The sequence below is a fragment of the Salarias fasciatus genome, chromosome 23, assembly GCF_902148845.1.
Source record: "Salarias fasciatus chromosome 23, fSalaFa1.1, whole genome shotgun sequence".
NCBI classification, from domain to species: domain Eukaryota; kingdom Metazoa; phylum Chordata; class Actinopteri; order Blenniiformes; family Blenniidae; genus Salarias; species Salarias fasciatus.
In genome coordinates, this window is record NC_043766.1 from 13,255,743 (window position 1) to 13,279,096 (window position 23,354).

Below are 23,354 nucleotides of genomic sequence, written 5' to 3' on the forward strand. Positions count from 1 at the left end.
CCCGGCCTGCACAAGGCAAAAGGGGATTTGGGTCTGTCGTAGCCGCTGTGCCGTCGCCGGATCACCTCAGCGGCACAGGCTATCAGAGACAAATGCTTGTGACAAATCAGCTCAACACAAGCAGCTGGAGACAATCAGCTGGAGACAAACAGCAGTGACTCCGCAGGGCGATCACAGCAGCACCTGGATCAATGAAATGATACTGTTAATGCTACTACACCAATTCATGCTGATGTGGCTGCAACAATACACATGCATACCTGACACTGCAGCGGACACACACGGACACTCATGGAAGGAGAAGGGACAGAGGACTCCAGCCACCAACACTTGACCTGTGACCACACTGGCATTGGCCACCTGTGGTAGCATCTACGACACTGTGAAGAGAGAACACCTACCACAGATGAACAATGCAGCAAAACTTCAGAATGGAGCACAGAACTGCACACAAACAGTTGCCTGCAAACAAGCACTCATGCTGTGAGCACAATGAGAGAAATGAAGCAGCCAGCAAGGTGAAGCAGCGTGCAGCCACACCTCTGAGTCAGGCAGCCTCTGACCTGGATATGATGCGCCCAGGCCAGCAGGGGCGCAAAAGGATGATTGGTGGGAGGAGGGCTGCTTTTATACTGGGCCCCTTATCAGGTGGCCAATCAGCAGCAGCCTGCACTGAGCACACGGAGCAGGCACCTCTCTATTGCCACATAAAATCTATTAATCCACAATATAATAATGAACCTTTGAGAACCAATGAACTGTTGGATGATCTGTAATGAGAAACACCAACTGCAATTCTTGAATCAATTCCATTACTGCTGTTGTCACGGAATCCTGCTATTGAGGTGTTTTGTGTTTTATTTTCTATGCTGTTTGAAGAACAAACATTTTGAAGTAAGATAAACACAATGTTTTTCCTTCTTTTTTCTTAGCTAACTTGCCTTCATGCTACTGTATAATCTGCTATGTGATAATAAAGTCGGAAACTCATTAAATTCCATTAATTGCACTAAATTCCACGAGGAGGTGAACAGCTCGTTGATAATAGTGGAAAAGCTATAAACAAACTGACACAGTCTGAATCAGAACTTAAGATGCCATATGTGCAAACTGCCATTGACCAATGTTAATACCGTCTTTTTCACATTCATTGTTTTTATCATTTTCCTTGGCATAATGGTCTATTGATAAAACTGACATATTTCATATTTTTCATATTTCATCAGGGAAAATTATGTTCCAGTCTTTTTCTGTGGAGTTTGTTTGTCCTTCCTGCTTCTATTTGGATTTCATTCTACAACACAAGACATGGGTGTTCATTGTATTGTTGAGTATAATGTAAATTGTGTGTATATCTTCGTTGCCCAGTGATGGACCAGTCACCTGTGTGTATTCATTACTTGACCCAAAGTTGCCTGGGGCATGCTCCATCCACATTCATTTTGATCAATAGGGTAAAGACATGGTTTTGGTTTTATGCTGTTTTAGCATACTGGCGTGTTTGTTGCTCATCTGTATTTATCACTGAATTGTATTTCTTTAGCATCAAACTATCAAAATACTTGAACTCATTTGTAGTCTGTCCCATGTTTAAGCTTGACAAAAAACATTAACCTTTTGTGATGCACCTTTTTGTGCTTTAGTGATAGGTCTTAACATACAAACACAAACACTTCATGAAATTGTGCATTTTTTATTTTGCATTTAAAACAACTTATGAAAGTAATCTTGTGAAATTTACTTTTCTTTTGATATTCATGTACAAAGCATATTTTTGATTTTGATTGACTGTCATTATTCAACGAAGAAGATCTACTAAAAAAAAAAATGTATAAAAGCAGAGATATCCACATTATCCAGTCATTTCTTTATGTCGGTTTTTGTTATTTAGACACTTTTGACAATATACTGGTGACACAGAACAAAAACAGAAATATGAAAATACATCTATTTTTCTTTTACTGAAATTAAAACATCTGAGATAAAAATAAAAATCCACAAATTAAAATCAATATCATTCTTCAGCAAGTTTGCAAGAGTGAAAAAGTAACATTCGAGGTGACATAAATGGGTATTCAAAACATTTTAAAATGCCTGTTTTTACTAGATTTTTTAATTGTTCCATAAATCAAACAGAACTTCTAGAAAAAAAAAAACTTTAAGGTACTTCACAAAACATATAACAGATAATTAGGGGTTTAAGATGAAGTCAAAGAGCTTCCTGCACAACGGTTCAAGATTGTTTGACCCAACAACGGAGATGAAACCTGAGTAGCGCTTTGCAGGTGTGTTGTAACAATCATGACCACAACAATGTCTTCTTTACACCATTCATACAGCATTGCTGTCAAACAAGTTAGCTGTAGCTCAAATGTCAGCAACGGCCACCCTTGATGAGGCCTGTTCAATCGTGGATGAAAATCTATCATGTAATGAATAAACAGGCTATTTAATTTGCAAGCACAACGATATCCTGCTCTAAACAAATTACTCATATTTCTTGGCAGACAGGTCCGTGATGGCTGAATGGGTTCATCAGATCTTCTCCACGTAGTTCCCGGGGAAGAGCCCTTCCCTTCCATGAATTCTTCCCGTCCACCAACCTGACGGGTCTGCAGAGGAAAACAGCAAACAGGCATCATGAGCAACTTAAAATTTGGCATTGTTGTTAAACTGCTGTCATATATATTCATTTCCAGCTTTCAGTTTATTTGTCTGCACACCTTCTTTGACCAGGTCAAACACATCGTTGACCTCGAAGCTGATCTCGTCAGTGTCCTGGCCGATGTACTGATACAGGGCCCGGCAGCGTGGACCAGCAGGCCGAGGCTGAGGCTTGGGAGCAGGAGGAGGTCGCTGGCCAATGCTCTTTTTCCTCTGTTGTCTATCAAATAAAACAGATGCTTTTCAAACACAGAAATGACAAGGATGAAACGAGACAATGAAATTGTGAACCTTCTTTGAAGCTGAGAAGGTACTTGACAATGATAGACAAATTACTGACTAGTACTTATATAAGTAAATATGTAACTATTTAATTACCTTTTTTGCTTTTTATAACTAACTAGCATTATCAAATTCTTGTCTTATTTTACTTGCCCCCCATCAATGTCTTTATAATAAGCATATAGCTGCATTGATATGGTGTTAAGTCCTGTCAGCTGAACCTTCAGCAATGTGTGGCCGAGTTTGCTGACTGCTGCACTCATTAAGTCCAAAAGACATATCAGGTTTATCTGCTGAAAAGTCTTTAATGCTTCTGGTCTATAATTTAGATGCCTTTGGTTCTTGAAAAAAGAATTTCAGGAGTGATTGACAATTCAAAGAAGCAGCAACATTAAAGCTGCAATAAATAAGACAGCGCTTACCTTATAAATGTTAGCTGATGTGGAGCGTGTGTGTGTCTTTGTGTGTCTGGCTGTCACAACGCATTACAGTTACAGTGGGGTATAGACAAACTTTATTGTTTGTTCAGGAGTAAATAGCCTCTCTGGTAAATGGGAATTTAGTGAACTAGTGAGACAACTTCTGTAAGCCGGAGACAACAGCTTCAGATAATGCTAATGCTAACAAGCCCCACTGTGGGAGATCCTCCTCCCAGAACGGAGAGACAGCAGCTCTTAACTGTTTACATGTAAGAGAAAAGTAACTACTGAGGAGTCTTTCAGAGCATTATAAAGTCATTTACCCAACAACTTAAAGTTATGTGATCTACCACACTGCAGGTAAACCTCCAAAATAAAAAAGTGAAATTATAAATGATCACAAAAATTATAACTGCTCCATCGGTATAGACTGTTATTACATTTAGCTGCAAATAATATGTGAATTTTCTGCTTCATGGGCACAGTTGACATGCAAAAATCAGTACAGAAATTTTAAGAAACTCCTCTCTCAAGTTGTCCCTGCCATTTTTTAAAACAAATACCTAAAATATTTTATGTGGTTTCGAAGCATCAGCTCACTATGAAAACAGGTTTGCCGGTCTCACTCTGCCATTCGGTTATTTTTTTTGGGCCTCGCCTTGACAAGCCCTGACAGCTCATGGTGTTAGTCTGCATATTTTAGTGATCAATCAACTACACCCACACATACTGTCAACATATTTCGTTCATTTAATATTTTTTACATATATGTTAGAATCTGATTTTTTTTTTTTGTCCTTACCCTGACATGCCCACTTCTGGGACATTGAGGAAGTCCATGTTCCCCTGGTTGTACTGGTTATGGGCCGGGGCTCGGGGGCCCTTCTTGAAGCTCAGCTTGGGCAGAGCGGCACTGGGTGGCGGACCCTGCCTTTGTGGGGAGGAATATGTGATGTTCGACTGCTGTCTGCGAGAGGCTGTAGAAAACTTTGGCGCTCCATTCTGGTGTGCTGAGGAGAGAGGGGATGTGTGAGAGAGAGAGAGAGAGGGGGGGGGGGGGGGGGGGGGGGGGGGGGGGGGGGGGGGGGGGTGGAGGTGTAACTGTATGATCCAGTTATATTACTCTACATCAAAACCTTTAGTGCATTTTTCAATTTTTGTGCATGGTTTTTAATGAGCAGGAACTAAGGTGGCATAATGATGCACTGTTGAGCATTGTTACCTCACAGCAACAATGTTTCAATTCCAGGTCTTTCTGTGTGGAGTTTGCACAATACAGCTGTGCCTGAATGACTTTTCTGGGCCCTTGTCTTCCGACAAAACACAATACTGTTTGACAGCAGAGATGTGCATGTTTATTATATGACCCTTCCTTTTTTGACCATTGTCAACAGGGATAGAGTCACACAGAGACCACCTGGATATAATTATTCAAAATTATAGAATAAAGAAGACTTGCTTTTTGTGTGATTGCTTTTCTGAAAAGTGCTGCAATACAGTGTTTTCTGTAGTGTGTTTCCATTTAATATAAGTCTGCTGCTCATAGGAGCTGTTGGCTGATGAGCTCCAGAAAGGTCAAGGTTTTGGACAGAGCTGGGTGTCATGATTCCCTGTCTGCCCCCCCCCCCCCCCCCCCCCCCCCCCCCGATTTGTTTCGGGATTAAAGGAGCGAGCGACCCACAGCTGACCACACTGCAGCTGGATTAATCACACAAGTGAAATAGGAGAAAATGCCTTACAGGTGATCTCACCTGCACTAACAAATGCATTTCATATTGGTTTCAATTTAAACAACAACAACAACAACAAAACTGTTCTAAATCTGAAGCACTTTTGTTTTCTTTAAAATGCTGTTGCTTTAGTACATTTCTGTAGGTCGTACACTTTCATCCTTCAACTCAAAACACGAATTTATTGCATTGGGTGAGAAATTTAATTTTAAGTACTTTAATTGACCTTCTAGGCAATCATCAGAAGCATCCAATAGCAAGGCCTGTTCAGAGCTGACCTGACCTATGCCTACTCAGAGCAGTTGGGTTTTTTTAGGGACTTTGTTCAGGGGGTGAACCATCATCAGTGGGATTCCAACCAACCTTTCGTCACCAACTTGTTTCTATAACTTTTTCACCACTGTTTTCCATACATACAAATCACATAGAAATCAATATGAGAGAATAATGACTGTATTTTTACCTCTGCTTGGTACGTGATTTCTCCCTCCTCCATGGTATTGTGGAGCAGACTTCTTGGTTGGCTCTATGAATGGATTAAATAAAGATAAGAAATGTTAACAGCAGGATACAAAAGTCTTTCTGTGACAACTGAGACGACTGGGTGACAGTCCAGGCTTTACTGGGTCTTTTAACTCACTGGAGGACTTCGGCAGACCATCCCCAATAGTCACAGTGAGAGTTTTTCCTCCAGGTTTGAGCTGAGCCAGGTCTCCTTGGCCCCTCTGGAACACCAGCACTCTGGAGCCTCCTCCACCCCAGCCCTCCTTCTTCACTCTGAACTCCAGCCTGCATAGGAGCACAGTGTGTTGGTGGACTATGTTTTTGTGTGTGTGATGCCTTATGAAAAAACGAGAGTGAGTTCCACTACCTGTCATTGAAGGAGATTGTTAGTTTTCTCTTGGTCAAATCCTCGTAGCGTTTGGACAGCAAACTTAGGAACTCTGTCTTAAAGTTGGACTCCAGCAGACTGTCGTACTGGGTTTCATGCAGAATGAAGAAGTCGTCCTGTCTTGTACTAAAGAAAGAAACGAAATAAGCTCAAATAGGAAAACAGAAATGAGACCTAATTTAACAGCTTTCTGTTTCACAGGTTCTATAAGACAAGGGAAGATCCCAGTGCCGCCATGTCTGCATTCTTTCAATAGCAATATTTGAATGTTTTTAGTCACTTTTACCTACTTAAAATTCTCTATTTGTATTTATATATTTGAAGACTTGGTCTCTGTGTCCATCATGTCTACTACTCTGTTTTGAGCAGCAACCAAGTTTGTACTCTCAGCTCAAATAAGATGATTTTCCAACAGCAATTACAACATTAAAATGTAAATACTTAAATATCATACCAAAATACCATTCATGGATTAACTGTATATTATCAGAGCTTTCATGCAAAAAAATAAATAAATAAATAAATAAATTAACAAGGATTTAAAGGGCCTATTCAATAGTAATCAATATGCTGCTAAAACTTGGACCATTATTAATGGAGTAAGAGATGAGGAAAGAAAGCATTCAACGGACTTATTCCTGTAAAGATCTTCTTATACAGTGGGCCATCTCACACACTTCAGCATGCAAGTCTTTGTATTTGTTTTTTTTGTTTTGTTTTTTTTACCAAAACTATGATGCATGTTACTATGACCATGTTTGGAAATGTGTTTCTCGTGTTTTACGCCTACCTGAGAGAGACGCCACTAATGCTTCCAAACTCCAGTTTTCGTTTCAGCACCTCCTTTATCTGTCCTTTCTCTGGTCCCTTCTTTACTTTCTCTCGGCCAATGAGATAGATGCCTTTCGGGGTCAAGATCAAATCTCTCTTGACAGACTATGTTGTGAAAACACAAGAACGAAAAACTGTGAGTATTACAAGAAAGAAGATAAGACAGAAATAAAGTAAGTTATTTTGTTGAATCCGCAGGGATCCTATTTGCTGTTGAAATATCTCCTCTTCATTGACAACCAATATAAATACAAGTGATTTTCTAAAGTATTCAAAGGACATGTGTACAATACTTGACAGAACTTCACACCTTGAACCTGCGATCAAATTTGTTGACTGAATCAGCGAAGTCGACACGCTCCCTCTTGCCAAGAAACTGTCGCAGCTCGGGCCTCTGCTCCAGCCCCAGGTAGTCTCCGACAAAGTTCCTGTTGATGCTGTTCTTCCTCCTCTCTTTTGAGTTGTACAGAATGTCTGAAGCTGAGAATCATCAGCACAGCAATATTTAAAATTGATTCTCAATATGTGTGATTTGGCAGATATGGGTTGAAACTTTTCGTTTTAACTCACCCTCTTCTCTCATCTGCTCATACTTCTTACGGGAAATGTATCTCCTCCAGGCCTTCTGAATTATCCGAGCAAAGGTGTCAAACTTCCTCTCTCTCATCTCCTCCAGAAGAAAGAGCTGAGGAGAAAACAATAGGCTGCAGTGTTAATCTACCATCTTCTGAAATATAACTTACAGTTTATTCTGTGTAAACACATTCCAGTTTTTAAACGCCCCCCCTAAAAAAAGGATGGAGTGATTGCTTGTCTTTGTTATAGTGTAGAACATTTTTCTCACGCGGTGTTCAGCCAGTATTGTGTGACTGTCAGAAAACTGAAGCGAACATGTCACCTTCATTCAATCTCTTTCACAGAAATTCTGCACTTTACTTCCTAATGAAGTATGAAACGGCCTGAGCAGAAATAAATTTCTTGTGTTTGCCACCTCAACAAAACAAACTAATTTCTCTGTGGATGCCAAGCATTAATCCACCTCAACTCTGAATCAAGAATCAATATGAAGGGTTGAATCCTAAGTCCTATGTCCATGACGTTGCAACTCAGAAAACAGTAAAAAGAAAAAGCATCCTTGAACAGTTGTTCAAACATCAGCTAATACATCACATGACACTACAATGTAATTAATTCACAAAAACACAGACGGTAATATTTTAGAGTGGTGTGTGTGTGTGTGTCATTTACAGTCCACAGCACTCAAACAGCTCAAGTTACTTGTTGCAGTTTTTTTGCTGTGAGGTGCTAATATATGCTTCTGTAATGCGTCAGCAGTCAAAGAAAAATAAAAAGTCAGATTGTGATTAATTCAGTACCGATTCTGGATTCTTGACGAAGACTTTGTTGTGGCCCATCTGGTACTGATCGTTGTCCATGTTGACAGACCGGAGCAGGTGAAGGACCCCCTGCTGCTCTGGACCCCTCCACTGTGGCCACGTTTCAGCTGTGAGAATGGCATACCTGGATTCAACACACACACACACACACACACACACACACACACACACACACACACACACACACACACACACACACACACACACACACAATTAGCAGTCTATTTCTTCTGGGGTCACTTATTCAGTGCAGACGTTTGTAAACATCAAAAATCAAAACAAAACCCACCTCATCAGAAACTTATTGAAGACCCTGCGGTATGCAAATCCTGCCCTTCGCACGCGAATGTTTTCACGCAGGCCCAGGTATTCAACCTGATGCTTTACTCTAAAAACACATTTAATGAATACAAAAAACAGAGAAGTCATGCAGACATGTCACCATATCTGAAAATTGTCCAAAGACTGATGTAGGTTATTAAAAAGTGCGAGTCCTAATCAAGACTAAGACTTCAACAGTGTGTTTCATGTTTGTGCTCGCAAACTGCTCAATAAACACTGCAGTTAGATTTATAACTGGAGAGGAATACTTTGACGGAAATAACATAGACTTGAAGACCTCACATTAAAAACTCAGTGTATCAGGTTGCAGTGTTGATTTAATTATTGCAGTATGAATTCTTACTTTTTGGTCTACTTTCTTATAACCTTTTTCAGAAAAAAAAAGATTAATTTTAGTTTAGACAACACAATACTGTGTTTTATTGTGTGTGTGTGTGTGTGTGTGTGTGTGTGTGTGTGTGTGTGTGTGTGTGTGTGTGTGTGTATGTCACAGAGGGCTGCTGACCTGCTCTCCTCCCAGTCTTTTGGCCGTTTTGTCTCATTGGGTTTGATACAGCGGATGTAGTGAGGAGTGCACTTCATCAGTGTGTTCACCAGATCATTAGCTTGTTTCTGTTGAAAACATCAGTTTGTGATCAAAACGAACAAAAACAAAACTGCTGTAAGAGAAAAACAAAATCTTTTTTTTTAGCTCTGACTTGGACTGATCAGTCATAACATTATGACTGACTGATAGCTGGAATGAATAATACTGTATATATCTCTTTTGAGTCTCTCTTCCACTCTGTGCTCTCTCTCTCACCCGTAGTCAATCGTTACTTTGCCTAATAATTAGTTACTTTTAAAATATAATTCAGTTATTAACTCAGTTACTTTTTTGAGGAAGTAACTAGTAGCTATATCTTATTACATTTTTTAAAGTAACTTACCCAAAACTGATCATGGGTAAACCATAGCTAGATGGCTGTGTGAGAGATTCAGTTTTACCTTGATTTTAGAGCTTGCTGTGGTTGGCCGTCCTTTCTTGTCCGTGTTCAGGTTTTCAGGGAACAAGCTTTGAATGAAGTCACTGAAAAGACACATTGGTTTGGTCGGGTGTTTCCACACTCAGGTGGAATAAATCCATCTGTTTGGCGAAGAAAACTTACATCTCGCTGCTCTGCATGAGTTCAATGAGGTCAGGGAACAGCACATCCCGATTCCTCTCACAAAAGCCATGAATGTCATAAGACACCTGAGATGAAAACATACATTTTAACGATTATGCTTTGCTAGCCAGATAAATGTAATCATTAAATACACTTTCACTTGTATCTGACATTCAAATCTTCGTGCATACAACAAGTTTGATTGCTTACTCCCTCCAAATGTGACAAATGTGCCTGCTACTTCAGACTAAACAACTTGCAGACTCAAACAGCACAAAACAGTTCAAATATTACACAAATTAGAAAAGCAATGGGCTGGTTTAACGCTCCTACCTTGCCGGCATAGTGATGAATGACAAAGCCTTTGTTCCAGCTGTTGAAATGCTCGTGTGTTCCCACAGCAGCCTGCAGTTTCTGCAGCAGGGTGTCATCCGCACCATCTCCTTTGGCATGCATGGTGGCGCATACATCGTCCAGAACGCTCATTACTCCTGGAGGGCTCTGCAAGGTAGGCATGACTTTAATTTTCATGAATTTAAAATGGAAAAAACTAGATCAATATAAATGTATATATCGAAAGTTCATTATTGAATGAAAAGTAGATGATGAAGCATGACGAACAATGGGTCAAATCTTTATTGAATTTTGATTTCATTTCATCAAAAACATGTCATTGATAAAAACGTAGAACGTGAAATGCTAAATTAAGATTATTGATATCAATACTCTTCCATTAATATTCAGTGTTCAATATCAATGTTTTTCATTACTCATGCATTGTTGTTATTTGCTGCTGCTGTGCACAGAGACAAATATTTTTTTAATATGTCACCATGAAGGTGTAATAAGCATGCAATTTAGTAATCAAGTGGGAGATACAAACTTACCAATTTATTTTCAATCAGATCACATACAATCTTGTTGTTGAAGTACTCGATGGGCGTCCACTTGATGCCCTCTTGAACGTACTCTTCCTGGGTGAGATAAGATAAAACAAGACTTGAGCAATGCAACAAAATGAAAACAAATTTAGAACTTAACAAAACTGATTAGAATCTCACTGTTCTTTATTAAAGGTAATGTTTTACTTTTTTAGATTAGAGAGTGTTGAATACAAAAGTAGTAAACAGACTATAGTTACCTGTTCAGCTTTCAAAGTGAGCTCAATGAAAATCTGTTGCAGTTTTTCGTTGACAAAGTTGATACAAAACTGCTCAAAACCATTTCTCTGCCAGAAAACAAAATGCCAGACAATCAGTATATATGTATTCTTCAACTGACTTTAAATGTGGATAAACTTTTAGAGGAATAACCTGGAATATCTCAAAGCCATAAATGTCAAGCACGCCAATGCTGAATTCCTCATATGGTTTTTGGATGGCTTTGTTGATGGCCTTAAAAAGACAGAGACAAGAAACAAAATGTGCATGAAAATGTATATATTTCATTCCATTGAGCCTCTTTATTGTTACATCTGCAGTATAAAGTTGACCTACCTCAACCAGGTAGTCGAAGAGGCGAGCATAGAGGGCCTTGGCCAAGGCATCTCGAGTGTAGGTGGCCTGTTCCTGGTTCAGGGTCACATTAATGGACTCCGACTTGCCTCCCCACTTTGAATCCATTTTGCGGCTAGTGAGTTTTTCCTGCAGGCGGCTATCGTCGATGCCCAGCAGATAAGCAGGGAAGGCAAGCACTAGGCAAGAAAAAGTAAAGTTGGAGTTGGAATCAAAGGGAATAGCTTTGATTTTACAAATCCAGCCTGAAATTTTGACGTAGCAATATGTGCTGTGGAGTGAGCATAGAGGCTTGCAGATGATGAAATATCACCATAGAGGTATTTGTTTATCTATATTTATCAATGATTTATTACCTCTGCCAAGCAGGTTATGTAATCACGTCGGTTTGTTGGTTTGTTGGTTGTTTGTTTTGTTAGCAACATTACGGAAAAAGTTATGGACGGATTGCAATGAAACTTCGTGGAAAGGTGGGTCTTGGGCTAACTTAGAATCCATTACATTCTGGTGATGATCCGGATCACTGTCTGGATCCAGGAATTTTTTAAAGGATTCTTTATCATTGAGAGATAGGGCAGTCTTTCACATAGTTGGGCAGGCCCGCTGACAGGAGGCCTGTGTGGCATGCGCGTGCCGCAGCACTGCGCTCCGATCACACCCCCGATCACAATGTTGTTTTTTAATGTATGGTGTTCTTATTGTTGTTGGTGACTGATTTGACCTGTGGCGGAGGTCTGCGCTCTCTGAGTGCCAAATTCTAGTTCAATCTGGATTTATATGAAAAAGACAGCGAAATGCATCTCAACTTCAAATTTAAGCCACAATTGAATAAAAAAAACACACATAAATATTTTTGCATAAGTATACATAGGGTATATACATACATGCATGCAAATATCTTGCGCAACAGAATTAGACCAGGACACCAATGAAAGATGATCCGTGTTTGAAAACAAACCATAAACACAACAAACACAACAAATAAAATCTAATGGTTTGAAAGAAAAGGAAAAAAATATAGATTATTCAAACACTAAAGAAAAACATAGTTTTTGAGTGATTTGAAAGTTAAATAAGGGTAGACGAAATGGCATTATGTAGAAAAGAATAAAAGCAAATAGAGAAAGACGTTACAACTGCATTTGGTGATTCAAACAGGCTGGAGTAAATTGAAGTTTCAAGAGTGAAGACTAAGCATTATCCAAATATTTTCAATTGTGTTTTAAAAGGTGTCTTAAGTCTTAAGTCTTAATTTTTTTTTTCTATGTATATTATAATGCAAATGATAATAGGGAGAAGGTAAACAAAATAGCACCACAGGGTACAGTCACATATCAATTACCAGTGTTTGTCGAGGGACTGCCTTTGTCTCTAATTTGCTTATATCCCGAAGGAAAATCTGTTTGTGTGTGTGTGTGTGTGCATGTGTGCACATGCACCAAATATCAAATTCATTTGTGTACGCATATGTGTGTGAGTGTGAGGGTGTGTCAGTGAGTGTTGGTGCGTCTCACTCACAGTCTGTGCTTTCCACTTGCCCATAGTTCCCTGCCTCGATGAAGCTGATGTTTCCCAGGTGAAGGATGCCTGCGACAATCTGCAGCACCTGGCCCTGGATGTCACCTGGGATCCCGATCACCTGCATGGCTTCCTGGAAACCGCACGAAAAAAACAAAACAAAGCAGAAAACACATTCATAGCTCCATCCACAAACGAAAGGGAGATCCAGTGTCAAACTACTGTTCAGTTGAAAAGTCTTCTCAATAAAACTGGTGAGACATATGACTGTGGTGCTTATAAACCAATGCCTTGGGAAGCTGTTTAAAGTAGTTTTGAGAGCTAAATCAGTGTATTAGGTGTTAATCAGAGTGTATTTTACTAAGTGTATTTCACTTCCATGAAAAAAATATGAGTTATGGGGGAATTTGTATGTAACTTTGTAGATCACATTACAAAAAAACACTTTGGTACATGGTATGCTTATGTTTTTGTTAAAACAAAGGCATTAAGGCATAAGCATAAGCATAGTTTAAACTATAATTTCAGGTATAATCCTCAGCTATTATTTTCACAGTTTGTGAGCGCATGCCCAGTTCAATCAACTGTAAGAAGGACAAACAGAAAAAAACATACCAGGTGATCAAAATTATTTCATGGTTTTAACTTTTTTGATTTTCATGCTTTTAATGGTTTCTATAATGTGTGTTTTGTTAAACAAAAATGTACAAACTTCATCAACCAAACTATTTTATATTACTGTACATTTTGTGTCACATTTATAATTTGTTCTTTGTCTCATGTTGGTAAATATCTTTGTGGTTATTTACAATTAATTTTTTTTGATTCTGTATCTTACTTGCTTCTTATTTTTATGTATTTGTCAAACTCACTGAGTTTAACTGGGTTAAACTTTGAGTTAATTTGAGTGTAAATCAGTGGAATGATGTATGATTGATTCGCAGATAAACTCTCAATACTTCCTTATGTCTTACTGCAAAGTCTCAGGTGTCGTATGATTGATATGAAATGATAATATGATTTGTTTTAAAACTGTAAGCACTGAGTATATCCAGAGTATGGTTTTAGCAAATATTTGATTTGTAATCACTCTGAGCTTGCAATGTTTGTCAGTGATAAGAATATTGGTGTGAGAAACAAATCGCTAGACTTAAGCAGTAGTTCAAATCTGACACACAAAATAAAATAAAAAAAAGTCACCCCTGTCAGTAATAATTCAGTTATAAAACAAGACCACTGGTTCCAGAGGAGCCAGATTCACACAACTAATGCTAAATAAAACAAGAACCACTGACAGAGTGAGCCTGTCAAGTCAGGCCTACAGTAGATGAAGATCCAGACACATAACAGCTGACCCAAATAACAAACAAGAACGACCACGCTATTAAACGCCTTTTTTTTTTTCTTTGTTTTCAAATATAGAATAGTATTAATAACAGTGTTGAGTTATTGTGGCTTAACCGAAACTGAAAGAGAGGCTACAACATTTTCTGTTAAAATATAAAAATATTAGACAATATGAAGCATATAGCTTTGTTCCATATCGGCAGACAGTACCATTGTCTCGTGGAAGTCTTTGCTGTCATTGGTTCCGTCCACTTTGTATGTCCCAGACTGGTTGAGGTAGTAGTAGTAGTCAGGGGTCATGATGCCGAGCCTCTCCTTCTGCTGAGCGTTGGCGCCCTCCATCAACTGGAAGACAGAAGTGCAGGAACAGAATAAGTTGCATTAATCTTGTTTTTATAGGTGAACCTTCCAGTTGATGTCGCACATTTAGAGCCACAGTTCTCTATGAAGCCTCTGACCTGATAGTAAATGTGAAAGTTTCTCTCGTTCTCGTTTTGGCTCACCACCCGAGACTTCTCCAACAGGAAGTTTGAAATTTTGCCACCATCTGGCTCTCCTCCCCGGCTGAACTGGATCTCAAAATATTTCCCCTGTGGGCGAAGGAATCAAACAATGCACTCAGACTGGGGTCGTAACACATGATGAATCCATCAAATTCAGTTCAGATAAGTTCAAATTATGTTATTAGTCCTTTATGGCAACGTTTTTGCGGCTGTTTTTGCGGCAATATGTCTTCACCCTCACCGTCCACTCTGACAACAAACAGCAAACAATTACAGCAGTTAAAATATTAAAGGGTTTCACAGAACGATGTCAAAGTATTCATGACAAACAGACAATTCATCAGCCATCAGCATGCAAATTGGAAAAAATGACTAAAGTGATAAAAAAAGAAACAATAGAATCACAAAATGAAGGATCACCCAAGCAGATTAAATATTTTTTAATTCACTTTTTTTCCATCATCTATATCAGTTCATTTACTAAATGGCTTCCTTCCGCTTTGCTGCAACAGAATCTAACCACAATGACCAAGACTCAAGTTCTTCATGGTGCTACAATGAGTGTGACAAGACGAGCTGCGGCTGTGGATGTGGTGTTCGGGGGTAAAGAAGAGGCCACTTAAGTTGTGACAATAGTGGGACGAAAACAAATGGGCCTGTGTGAAACCTGCCAAATGACTCAGTATTGTGACAATGGAAGTTAAGATTGTAAAACTCCAAATTAATTTCACAATACAGAGTTTGCACATTTTGGGGTCAAATTCATTTTGCACCATTGTGCACCATCCCAACAGCCTAAATGGACGGGCTCATAGCACTTAAAAAGTAGGAACTCCTATAGTGTATACATGAGTGTATTTCAAACGTGACAGATATAAAAAGACAGAATTAATTAAAAAAAAGATAAAAATATGTGGAAAAGAGAAGTGACACACAAGTCAGATCAGATTCAAAGCACGAAAACTTTTCCCATCTGAAGTGATGAAAATGAAAATGAAAATGCTTGGTTTAGAAACCCACTCAGTGAGAATATCCGTAAAGTCTGAAACCCAGCTTGTTGCCTGTCTGTGTGGAGTTTGGATTTCTTGCACAGTCAAGATGCAAGTAGGTGTGAGTGTGAATGTCTATTTCAGTGTGTTTTCCCTGTGAAGGATGAGCATCAAGTCACCAGACTACAACCCTCTGCCACCCTAAGCTGAACAAAGCAGTTTAGAAATGGATGTTTGCTGTAGAGAAGTCATACAAGTTGGTTTCAACAAGGGGAGCTGCTCGTCACCTTCATACTTTATTATTAGCAATGTTAGTTGTGTTGTGCTTGTTTAATGTGTTTTATCATGTTCTGATTCAAAAACTCTGTAGAGTAATCAACAAACACACTCAAGTCACTCAACACCTTGTGTTGCTTAAAGGTGAGGATCTTACTTACAAAGCGACTGGAGTTGTTGTTCCGGACGGTCTTAGCATTGCCAAAGGCTTCCAGCAGGGGATTAGACTGCAGGATGATGTCTTTGACATGCTGCAAAACACACAGCGACACAATGAGAGACTCACAAATACCTACACATCAGTGAGGTGTTGTGAGATTCATGTGATGCACAGTCATTTCAGGGGATAGAGTCCCCTGAGTACTTTGAAAACTAAAATTCAGTTACCCACTGGCATGTTATTGATCGGTTTAACGTCAGTAAAGTATATTTGGAGATAGACAGGATGTTATATTTGCATAGTTCTTAGAAACAGTATTCATGTTCAAAATCCTTTGAACCTTATAGTAATTTAAAATGTCCATCATGATATCTAACAGTCCTTCATGATGGCATACAACATGCTGAAAGGAAATTTTTTTTGTTTAAATAATTGTAATCATTACTTCTGCTGTATTTCAAGTCTGATACATTTGTCACTAGAGGAGTATTGTGTAAATAACAATGCAGAGATTGCTACATTGCACAGTTTTTATTCTGGTTAATCCTTTGATCTGTTTCAGAAAATATTTTAAAGATTTTGTTATATTTTGAAGAATGAACTCAATGCAGAGGATTGTATTTGTGGTGATGAGCAACTTTAAAAAGCAAATCAATCTGTTGGACTTGAGTGGAGATCATTTGTTTAATGGAAGCCTTAGATGAAATGGATGTAATGTAAAGAATGGATGGACATAAGCATAAAAATGCCGACCTTTTAATGATCTAACATCAAATTCAATCGAGAAAGAAAGAACAAAACACAGTAACCAGAGATTGTTTCCTTCCGTTAGATGTAAATACGACACTTACACCTGCTATCCAATCAGAACCCCAGAGTTAACATGGAATTAAATGGGGGCGGATAAACATGTTTCCCATGAAAATGTGAGGGAGAATACTTTAATTCCGAATTACTTAATTTGGATTAAACTAATTCCAAATTAAAAAACAGGATTTGACTGTGGCCAGTGTGGTCGTTTGAGCTGGAGGACTTGTTGCCTCTGTGTTTGACACACTTTTCACTGAGGCAGACTAGATAAGTTCTGATTAATTTCAATAACGCTGAGCAGTTTAGTTGTGTGGGAGCACCGCCTGATGTTTACCTGCACTTTGGATCCACCTCCAGATACTTTAGAAATGTAGCCCATGATATATTTGGCAGCCACTGTCTTTCCTGCTCCACTCTCACCACTATACAGTAACCGCAGGGCGACAAAGAAAAACAATATTAAAAAAAATCCCATCAAAAAATTAATTATTACTTACCACAAAAATAAAACACATTAAGACAGTAAGACATCTACATCGGATTGGAGTTATGATGAGACACTTGTGATCACCTGATGATAACACACTGATTCTCCCCATCGATCATCATGTTCCTGTACATGTTATCAGTCAGGGCGTAGATGTGCGGCGGGTTCTCATACTGTGCCTGCAAGCAAAATCAAGATTGTGATCTGAGCAGGGCTGACGGCGCCACAGTATAAAACACCGCAGCACGGATAGAAATGTGCACTCACAGCTCCTTGGTAGAGTTCGATTTCTCTCTCAGTGAAGTAGGGCATCTGTTTGAACGGGTTCACAGAAATCAGTACAGGACCGATGTAGGTCTGAGACAGGAAGGCAACTGAAGTCAAGGAATTTGTGTCCATTTAAATTCACGGAGATAACTCTAAATATGAGACATTCTGTGGTTATCATTGTTGTTACACAGCAAGAAAATCAAGGCTTGATTTTGCAGAGATGCCTTTTTTGGGTGTGGATAATTCCAGTGTCTCCCAGTGTCGTGTACTCCAGCTCTCATCATGTCACTATTGCTACTATTACTAAGTAAGCATCTGCTCAGTAATTCCTAAAGAGCCAGATATTGTTGTATTTAAACCTACACTGCAGTAGTTGAGTAACTTCACCACCCACACAGTCAAGCTGTTGGTGTGTTGGTGGTGGAAATACAGAATCTATTAACCCATTTTGTCATCAGTATTTTCTAAAGCCATGGGTCATAGACATGATCATAAAAGTCACAGAATATATTCATGGAAAGATGTCTGAACTCCAATTACTGTTTTTTTTTTTTTTTTATTGAGACATTTCATAAGTATCTATGCCTTTCTTTCACCTGTATATCACATATGACAACAGTATATCCTCTAATTCCACGTCAGATAATTAAAGAACACTACCACTGATGATACTTTTACAGTTTTACTCGTACATGATCAACCTAAATAGTATCCATACTATTAGTCCATTTAAAAATCAGATTTTGAATGTCTCTATAGGTAAATTTTCATTCTGGTAACTTAATTAGAAATGGTTATTTTTGATCTTCACTGTATTTGCTGTATGGTATGTAGATGAAGTGATTCTCACATTTCATGAATATTTATAATAACTACATAAACAATTGTGGCAGGCAGTAATGAGAGAAGACTAAAGTACATCGCTCCTTCACTTTCCAGTGGTGACTATTTGATGATCAGGTAATTAATTCAGTCATTGATTGTAGTGATTGTCTCCTATTGCTTCATGCAATCCATGTCAGCTGTTCTGGGTTTAATGAGAATATTTTATATTCTGGGACTCTAAATATGGTTTTGGTGTAGAGCGGAGCTCTGAGAAGACGGAAATGAACTGTTGAGTCACAGAGTGGAGGCAGAAGAGGAAGAGTGAAATTCTTGTTTATGCCCTTATATGTTTGCTTGGTTACTGGACTCTGTGTGTCTGCGTATGTGTGTGTGTGTGTGTGTGTGTGCATTGATCATTTGAGTTTTATAGCAGGGACTACGTATGTAAAGATGTTAGTTTTATCAAGATTGGAAGACCCCTGAAAGCTATATGCAAATTATTATGCATTTCTTAGATGTCTCTTTATACACAAAAGGGATTTCAGCTCTTCGACCAATCTTTCAGGATTGCAGTTTGAATACTCCTTCAGTATGATCACAAATTAAAATGATAATTTAGCTCACAGCACGAAGGATACAAAGATGTAGTCGTCCATGTATCTTTTCTTCAGGTTTTCCACGATGGCATCCTCGGTGATCTTGGACAGCAGGACCATGTCGTCCACTCCACTTTGTTTCACATTTTGACTCTGCCAGTGGTACTTCGCCTGTATGGCACGCAGAATAACATAATCACACATTTTTTCAAAGACTGAGAAAGAAAGAACGTTTCTACTTAGTTCTTCAGTTTTCACAGAAGTCCCCAAAGCATGACACTGGAGCTTGTGCCATAGACTTTGTTGGTTTTTACATCACGCAATTGGATTTTAAACCTGGGTTCCTTACATTCAACGTCAAGATTTCACTTGATGTGTCAACAAGTGAGAGAAAAAAAGAGATATCATTAAGTAGAAGACAGACAGAAAAAAATGAAAATAAAAAGACAACAAATAAATAAATAAAACGCACAAAATACAAACAAAAACCAAGAAAGCAGGACAATGACATTATGTAGACACAAAGTACAAACAATTAGAAGAGCTCTGAGAAGACCTGATATTAAAAATATCTACTGAAGTAAATAACAGTCAGGGGTTTGGCATCAGTAAGAACAGAACCATCTGTGGTTGTCATTACAGGAAGCAGGGTCTGGTTACCAGGCAACTGGTCACAGTGAGGTGAGCTCATGAACTAACTTCAATATTTTAGAGAAGAACCTTTTAAAGGAGGTTAAACATGTGAAGAGCCTGCTGAAGCACAGCCCGCTGCTTCAACACTGCTGGCTGCCGAGCCATGAAAAGACATTTAGTGATGTCCCTATGGAAATATTTAAACTGTTGGACACCCGCCTCACATCAACTTGCCTCCTGCTTTGTGTGTTGTTGTTGTTGTTGCTGTTTTTTTGTTTTGTTTTTTTAATATGTTAGTCTGTTTGGTGGGGGAAGTTGTTCATGGCTTCAGGATAAGTGGTTGGGCTGTCGTCTGTGCCTTGAACATGCAGTGCTATACAGCCTGACACTCACTCTGACTGATTCTCTAAAGAAAGCAATATTCAGTCATGTTTAGATAATTGAAAGATTGTCAGAAAAGTTCTGATATCAATTTTTTACTAATTTGTTATGTTCAGTCTTTTTTAAAAAAATAAAATAAAATCTGATCGTCCTCTGATTTAAGTCCTGGTTTATTCGGGAGCCTTTCTTTCTCCCTTGAGGCTGAGTTGGAAAAAGCAGAGTGGAAGACGGATAAAGCATATAAAAACATTAATACGTTCAATAATCGGACAAGAATACGTTTTGCACAGACGTCTGTTGTTTTGTCAAGATGCATAGGCTTTTTCTTATAATTTCCAAGGATACCTCAAGATGACAGAACGCGTTTAGATGTTAAAGAGTTGAAATACATCCGTGAAAAAACCTAAAACATTGTGCTTGAGTTCGCTGATGTGAAGTACCGCCTCGCCCTATTTTCCTTCCAAACTCTTTTCAGAAAAAGTGATTCAAAATTGGATTTTAATTTTATTTTTTCTTGCTAACTAGCACGGCACTGTGGGTGAATTATTATTGTTGTCCCACAGCAACAACATCTTTTAGTGGAGTTTACATGTTCACTAATCAACAGATATGCCAAGATATCGTCTACCTTCTTCTCCAATGTCAGCTTGGATGAAATTCTGCTCTTGTGATCTTAATGTAGAAAAAGATGTGTATATATATAAGCCACTCATGTGGGGCTTCAAATAAGTACAAATTCAATCCAGATGACAAGTTATTGGAAGAACAGGACACATCATCAACCACAACTATGGTTGTTAGCAGGATTACTGTAAATTCAATCTTTGGCTACAGAGCAAACATCATCAAAACTGATTGTAGAGCACATTAGCAGAAAGCTTGCTCTTAATGCGAAATAATTAACTCTTGCTGCCACTGTTTTATTAGTATCCTGCTCTGATTTGCTGTGACTCGGAAAGCTGTGGCTGTGTACTCAGAACTGACTCCAAAACTGTTGTAAAATTAACTCACTTAACCCACTGACAGAGAGAGAAGTGGTCGCCTTCATGCTTCTTACAAACAAAGCTTTTTCTAATTTCAAATATTTCATATAAAAACATCAGAAAATGGCAACAAAGCACATAAATCACTATTCATCTCTGAGTACTCTGAGTAGACTTTTCTGCAGATCAGAGAATCACTGAACAATTTGGAGCCCAAAATCATGAGGATTTTCTCTCATCTGTAAATCGTGCAGTCTGCGGGAGTGTCCGCCTGTGTCTCATCCCCTGCTTGAACTTTGAGTTTTCTTCCTTGTTATGAATATTTCAGATTGTAAAGTTACATTTTGTGCTTTCCTTATCGAACATGGAATCTAACGGTAAAACTGGGATCGAGTCAGGTGCCGGACTTTGTTCGGAATATCAATGATATTCTACTTTTTGGGCGAAAAACCGTCATGGGAATAAAGAATAGTATGTCCTTTACTTTGGTTGGTTTTCCTTTCGGCATCAACTCAACATCGAATCTCATTTCTGCAATTTGCTTAGTTGAGGAACAGAATATATTACAATGTTCCTGTAGGAACATTAAATAGAATCGTTACTGACATGTGACTAAAAACTTCAGACTGAGTCCAGACATTAATTAACTAAACAGACATTGTTGTCAATGACTTGTTAGTAATGAATGACATTTGTTGACGGCTTGCCAGAGTCAGGCACCTTGAAAGTATAAGATGCTTTATTTAGAGGTCTTTGCGTACATCCTGCAACTGCCACATTCATTTGCATTTTAATCCATTTATTAAATTGTCTGCAGATTTTGATTGCGATGTGACCTTCACAAGGCTTACATTTCAGAGAACATTATCTTTAAATTATTATTAATGTACAAGAATAGTTTTATTGATTATTCTCACACAGAGACACGCGTCTTGCATTTACCAGTGTTTACTAAGAAACACATTTTCAGTTCTTTAAAAATGGATCCCTTTTTAAAAATTTAAATGATGCTGAGTATGAAAGATAGATAATGCCAGTCATTTATGATGCCCTGTGGTTTTTGACTGAAGTCACGACAGCTGAGACCTGAAAAACCTCATCGCGTTGACAGGAACTTACAGAGAAAACAGGGTGAGAGGACCCTAAAATAGGCTGCACAACATTTCTGCTGCCTCTGTATCTTTTCTGACAGCATTATCTATGGCAACAGCAGCATTTTGAAGGCAAACAATAATCATGAAAAAATTACTTTGAGTGTAACAGCTGTCAGACAAAAACTGAAAACAAAGTCAATTTTAGCTACAGATGTTGAGCCTGCTCAGATGAATTTAAAAACATTTGTGTCAACATGATTCTGCCAGAGCAGTTTTCTGTGTCATTTTGGATGAGTGAGGAGGAAGTAGTGTGACTCCTGTAGTCCACTTCCCCCTCTCACACCTCCTCTTAGCCTCTTGTGAAACCGTCTCAACTTTGTACAAGCTGCAGACTTTCTTCCTGCTGCTGCTGCCTGCAGATCATTTTGTCACAGTAACTGTTGATTCTTTCGCACCGAATCTCATCCTGTTGTCTATATAAGCATAAATTTTATCAATTGATTTTCACAGAAGCACATCAGGTAATTTTACTTCTGTTGCTTATACTGTGTGAACATGAACAACTTTTTTTTTTCTATTTTTGTTTTTTTACAGAGCCATGACTGAATACTAGGGTTTACAGCCTTGCAGTCTATGTATTAAGGTGCTTTGAGGTGGTTTCAATGAAAAGTCTTTTGAAAAAGAGGAAACTCACAGCTGGTGTGAAGGAATAGAGGTTCTCTCAAGTGATGGCTTTTCAAGACAAACTATCAAAACGGTTGCTGTGTTTAAACATTCATTTAGACATAGCTAAAAGATTAGTACCACCAATATATATTTGTCACTGTGAACTGTCACTGCTTTTGGAAATACAAAACCGCCTTTAAAAAAAAAAACTTCTTTTTTTTTTTTTTTGCTAAAATCCAAAATGTATGAGACTAATGTGACAAACCTTAGCATCTGCTTTTCAGAAACACAGAAGCATGAAAACACACGCACATACCCGCACGCACGCACACACACACACACACACAAGCACACACAAGCACACACTGTAATACAGCTGTTGAAAGCACACGAAGTGTCAGTACCATACCATTGTTGTTTTGGGCCTCTCCTCCTCAGGTATCCAGTGTTTGTGTGTGTGTGTGTGTGTGTGTGTGTGTGTGTGTGTGTGTGTGTGTGTGTTGCAGTTAAAATCCACAGGTGGGTCTCCTCAGACTGCAGCCATCATGTGGACGGTCAATCAGTGCCAGAGCTGCTTGTTACCTCCAAGACACCCGG

At 38.7% G+C, this 23,354-nt stretch overlaps 1 protein-coding gene across 1 annotated transcript; it reads right to left on the reverse strand.

The window, feature by feature from the left end:
- Positions 1–1,677: 1,677 nt before the first annotated feature.
- On the reverse strand, positions 1,678–23,354 carry myo1f (myosin IF). Its single transcript, XM_030083502.1, has 28 exons — positions 23,167–23,354; positions 19,043–19,171; positions 17,577–17,666; positions 17,394–17,488; positions 17,157–17,244; positions 16,014–16,103; positions 14,543–14,674; positions 14,295–14,429; positions 12,738–12,870; positions 11,202–11,398; positions 11,019–11,099; positions 10,847–10,933; positions 10,593–10,679; positions 10,039–10,206; positions 9,706–9,791; positions 9,545–9,626; positions 9,063–9,169; positions 8,505–8,603; positions 8,195–8,339; positions 7,389–7,503; positions 7,129–7,298; positions 6,778–6,923; positions 5,967–6,113; positions 5,736–5,884; positions 5,559–5,621; positions 4,168–4,375; positions 2,724–2,884; positions 1,678–2,612 (listed from the first exon to the last, which is right to left on the reverse strand). The coding sequence occupies exons 1-28, from the start codon at positions 23,167–23,169 to the stop codon at positions 2,536–2,538; spliced, it is 3,270 nt and encodes a 1,089-aa protein (XP_029939362.1). The 5' UTR covers positions 23,170–23,354; the 3' UTR covers positions 1,678–2,535.

What these genes read in the sequence shown, in the direction of transcription:
- myo1f (XM_030083502.1), bottom strand. An exon ending in CAGCAAGCTCTAAAATCAAG is followed by an intron (nt 9,170 to 9,544) that starts GTAAAACTGAAT and finishes TGTTTTCAACAG; the next exon opens with AAACAAGCTAATGATCTGGT. An exon ending in ACAATCTCCTTCAATGACAG is followed by an intron (nt 5,885 to 5,966) that starts GTAGTGGAACTC and finishes GCTCCTATGCAG; the next exon opens with GCTGGAGTTCAGAGTGAAGA.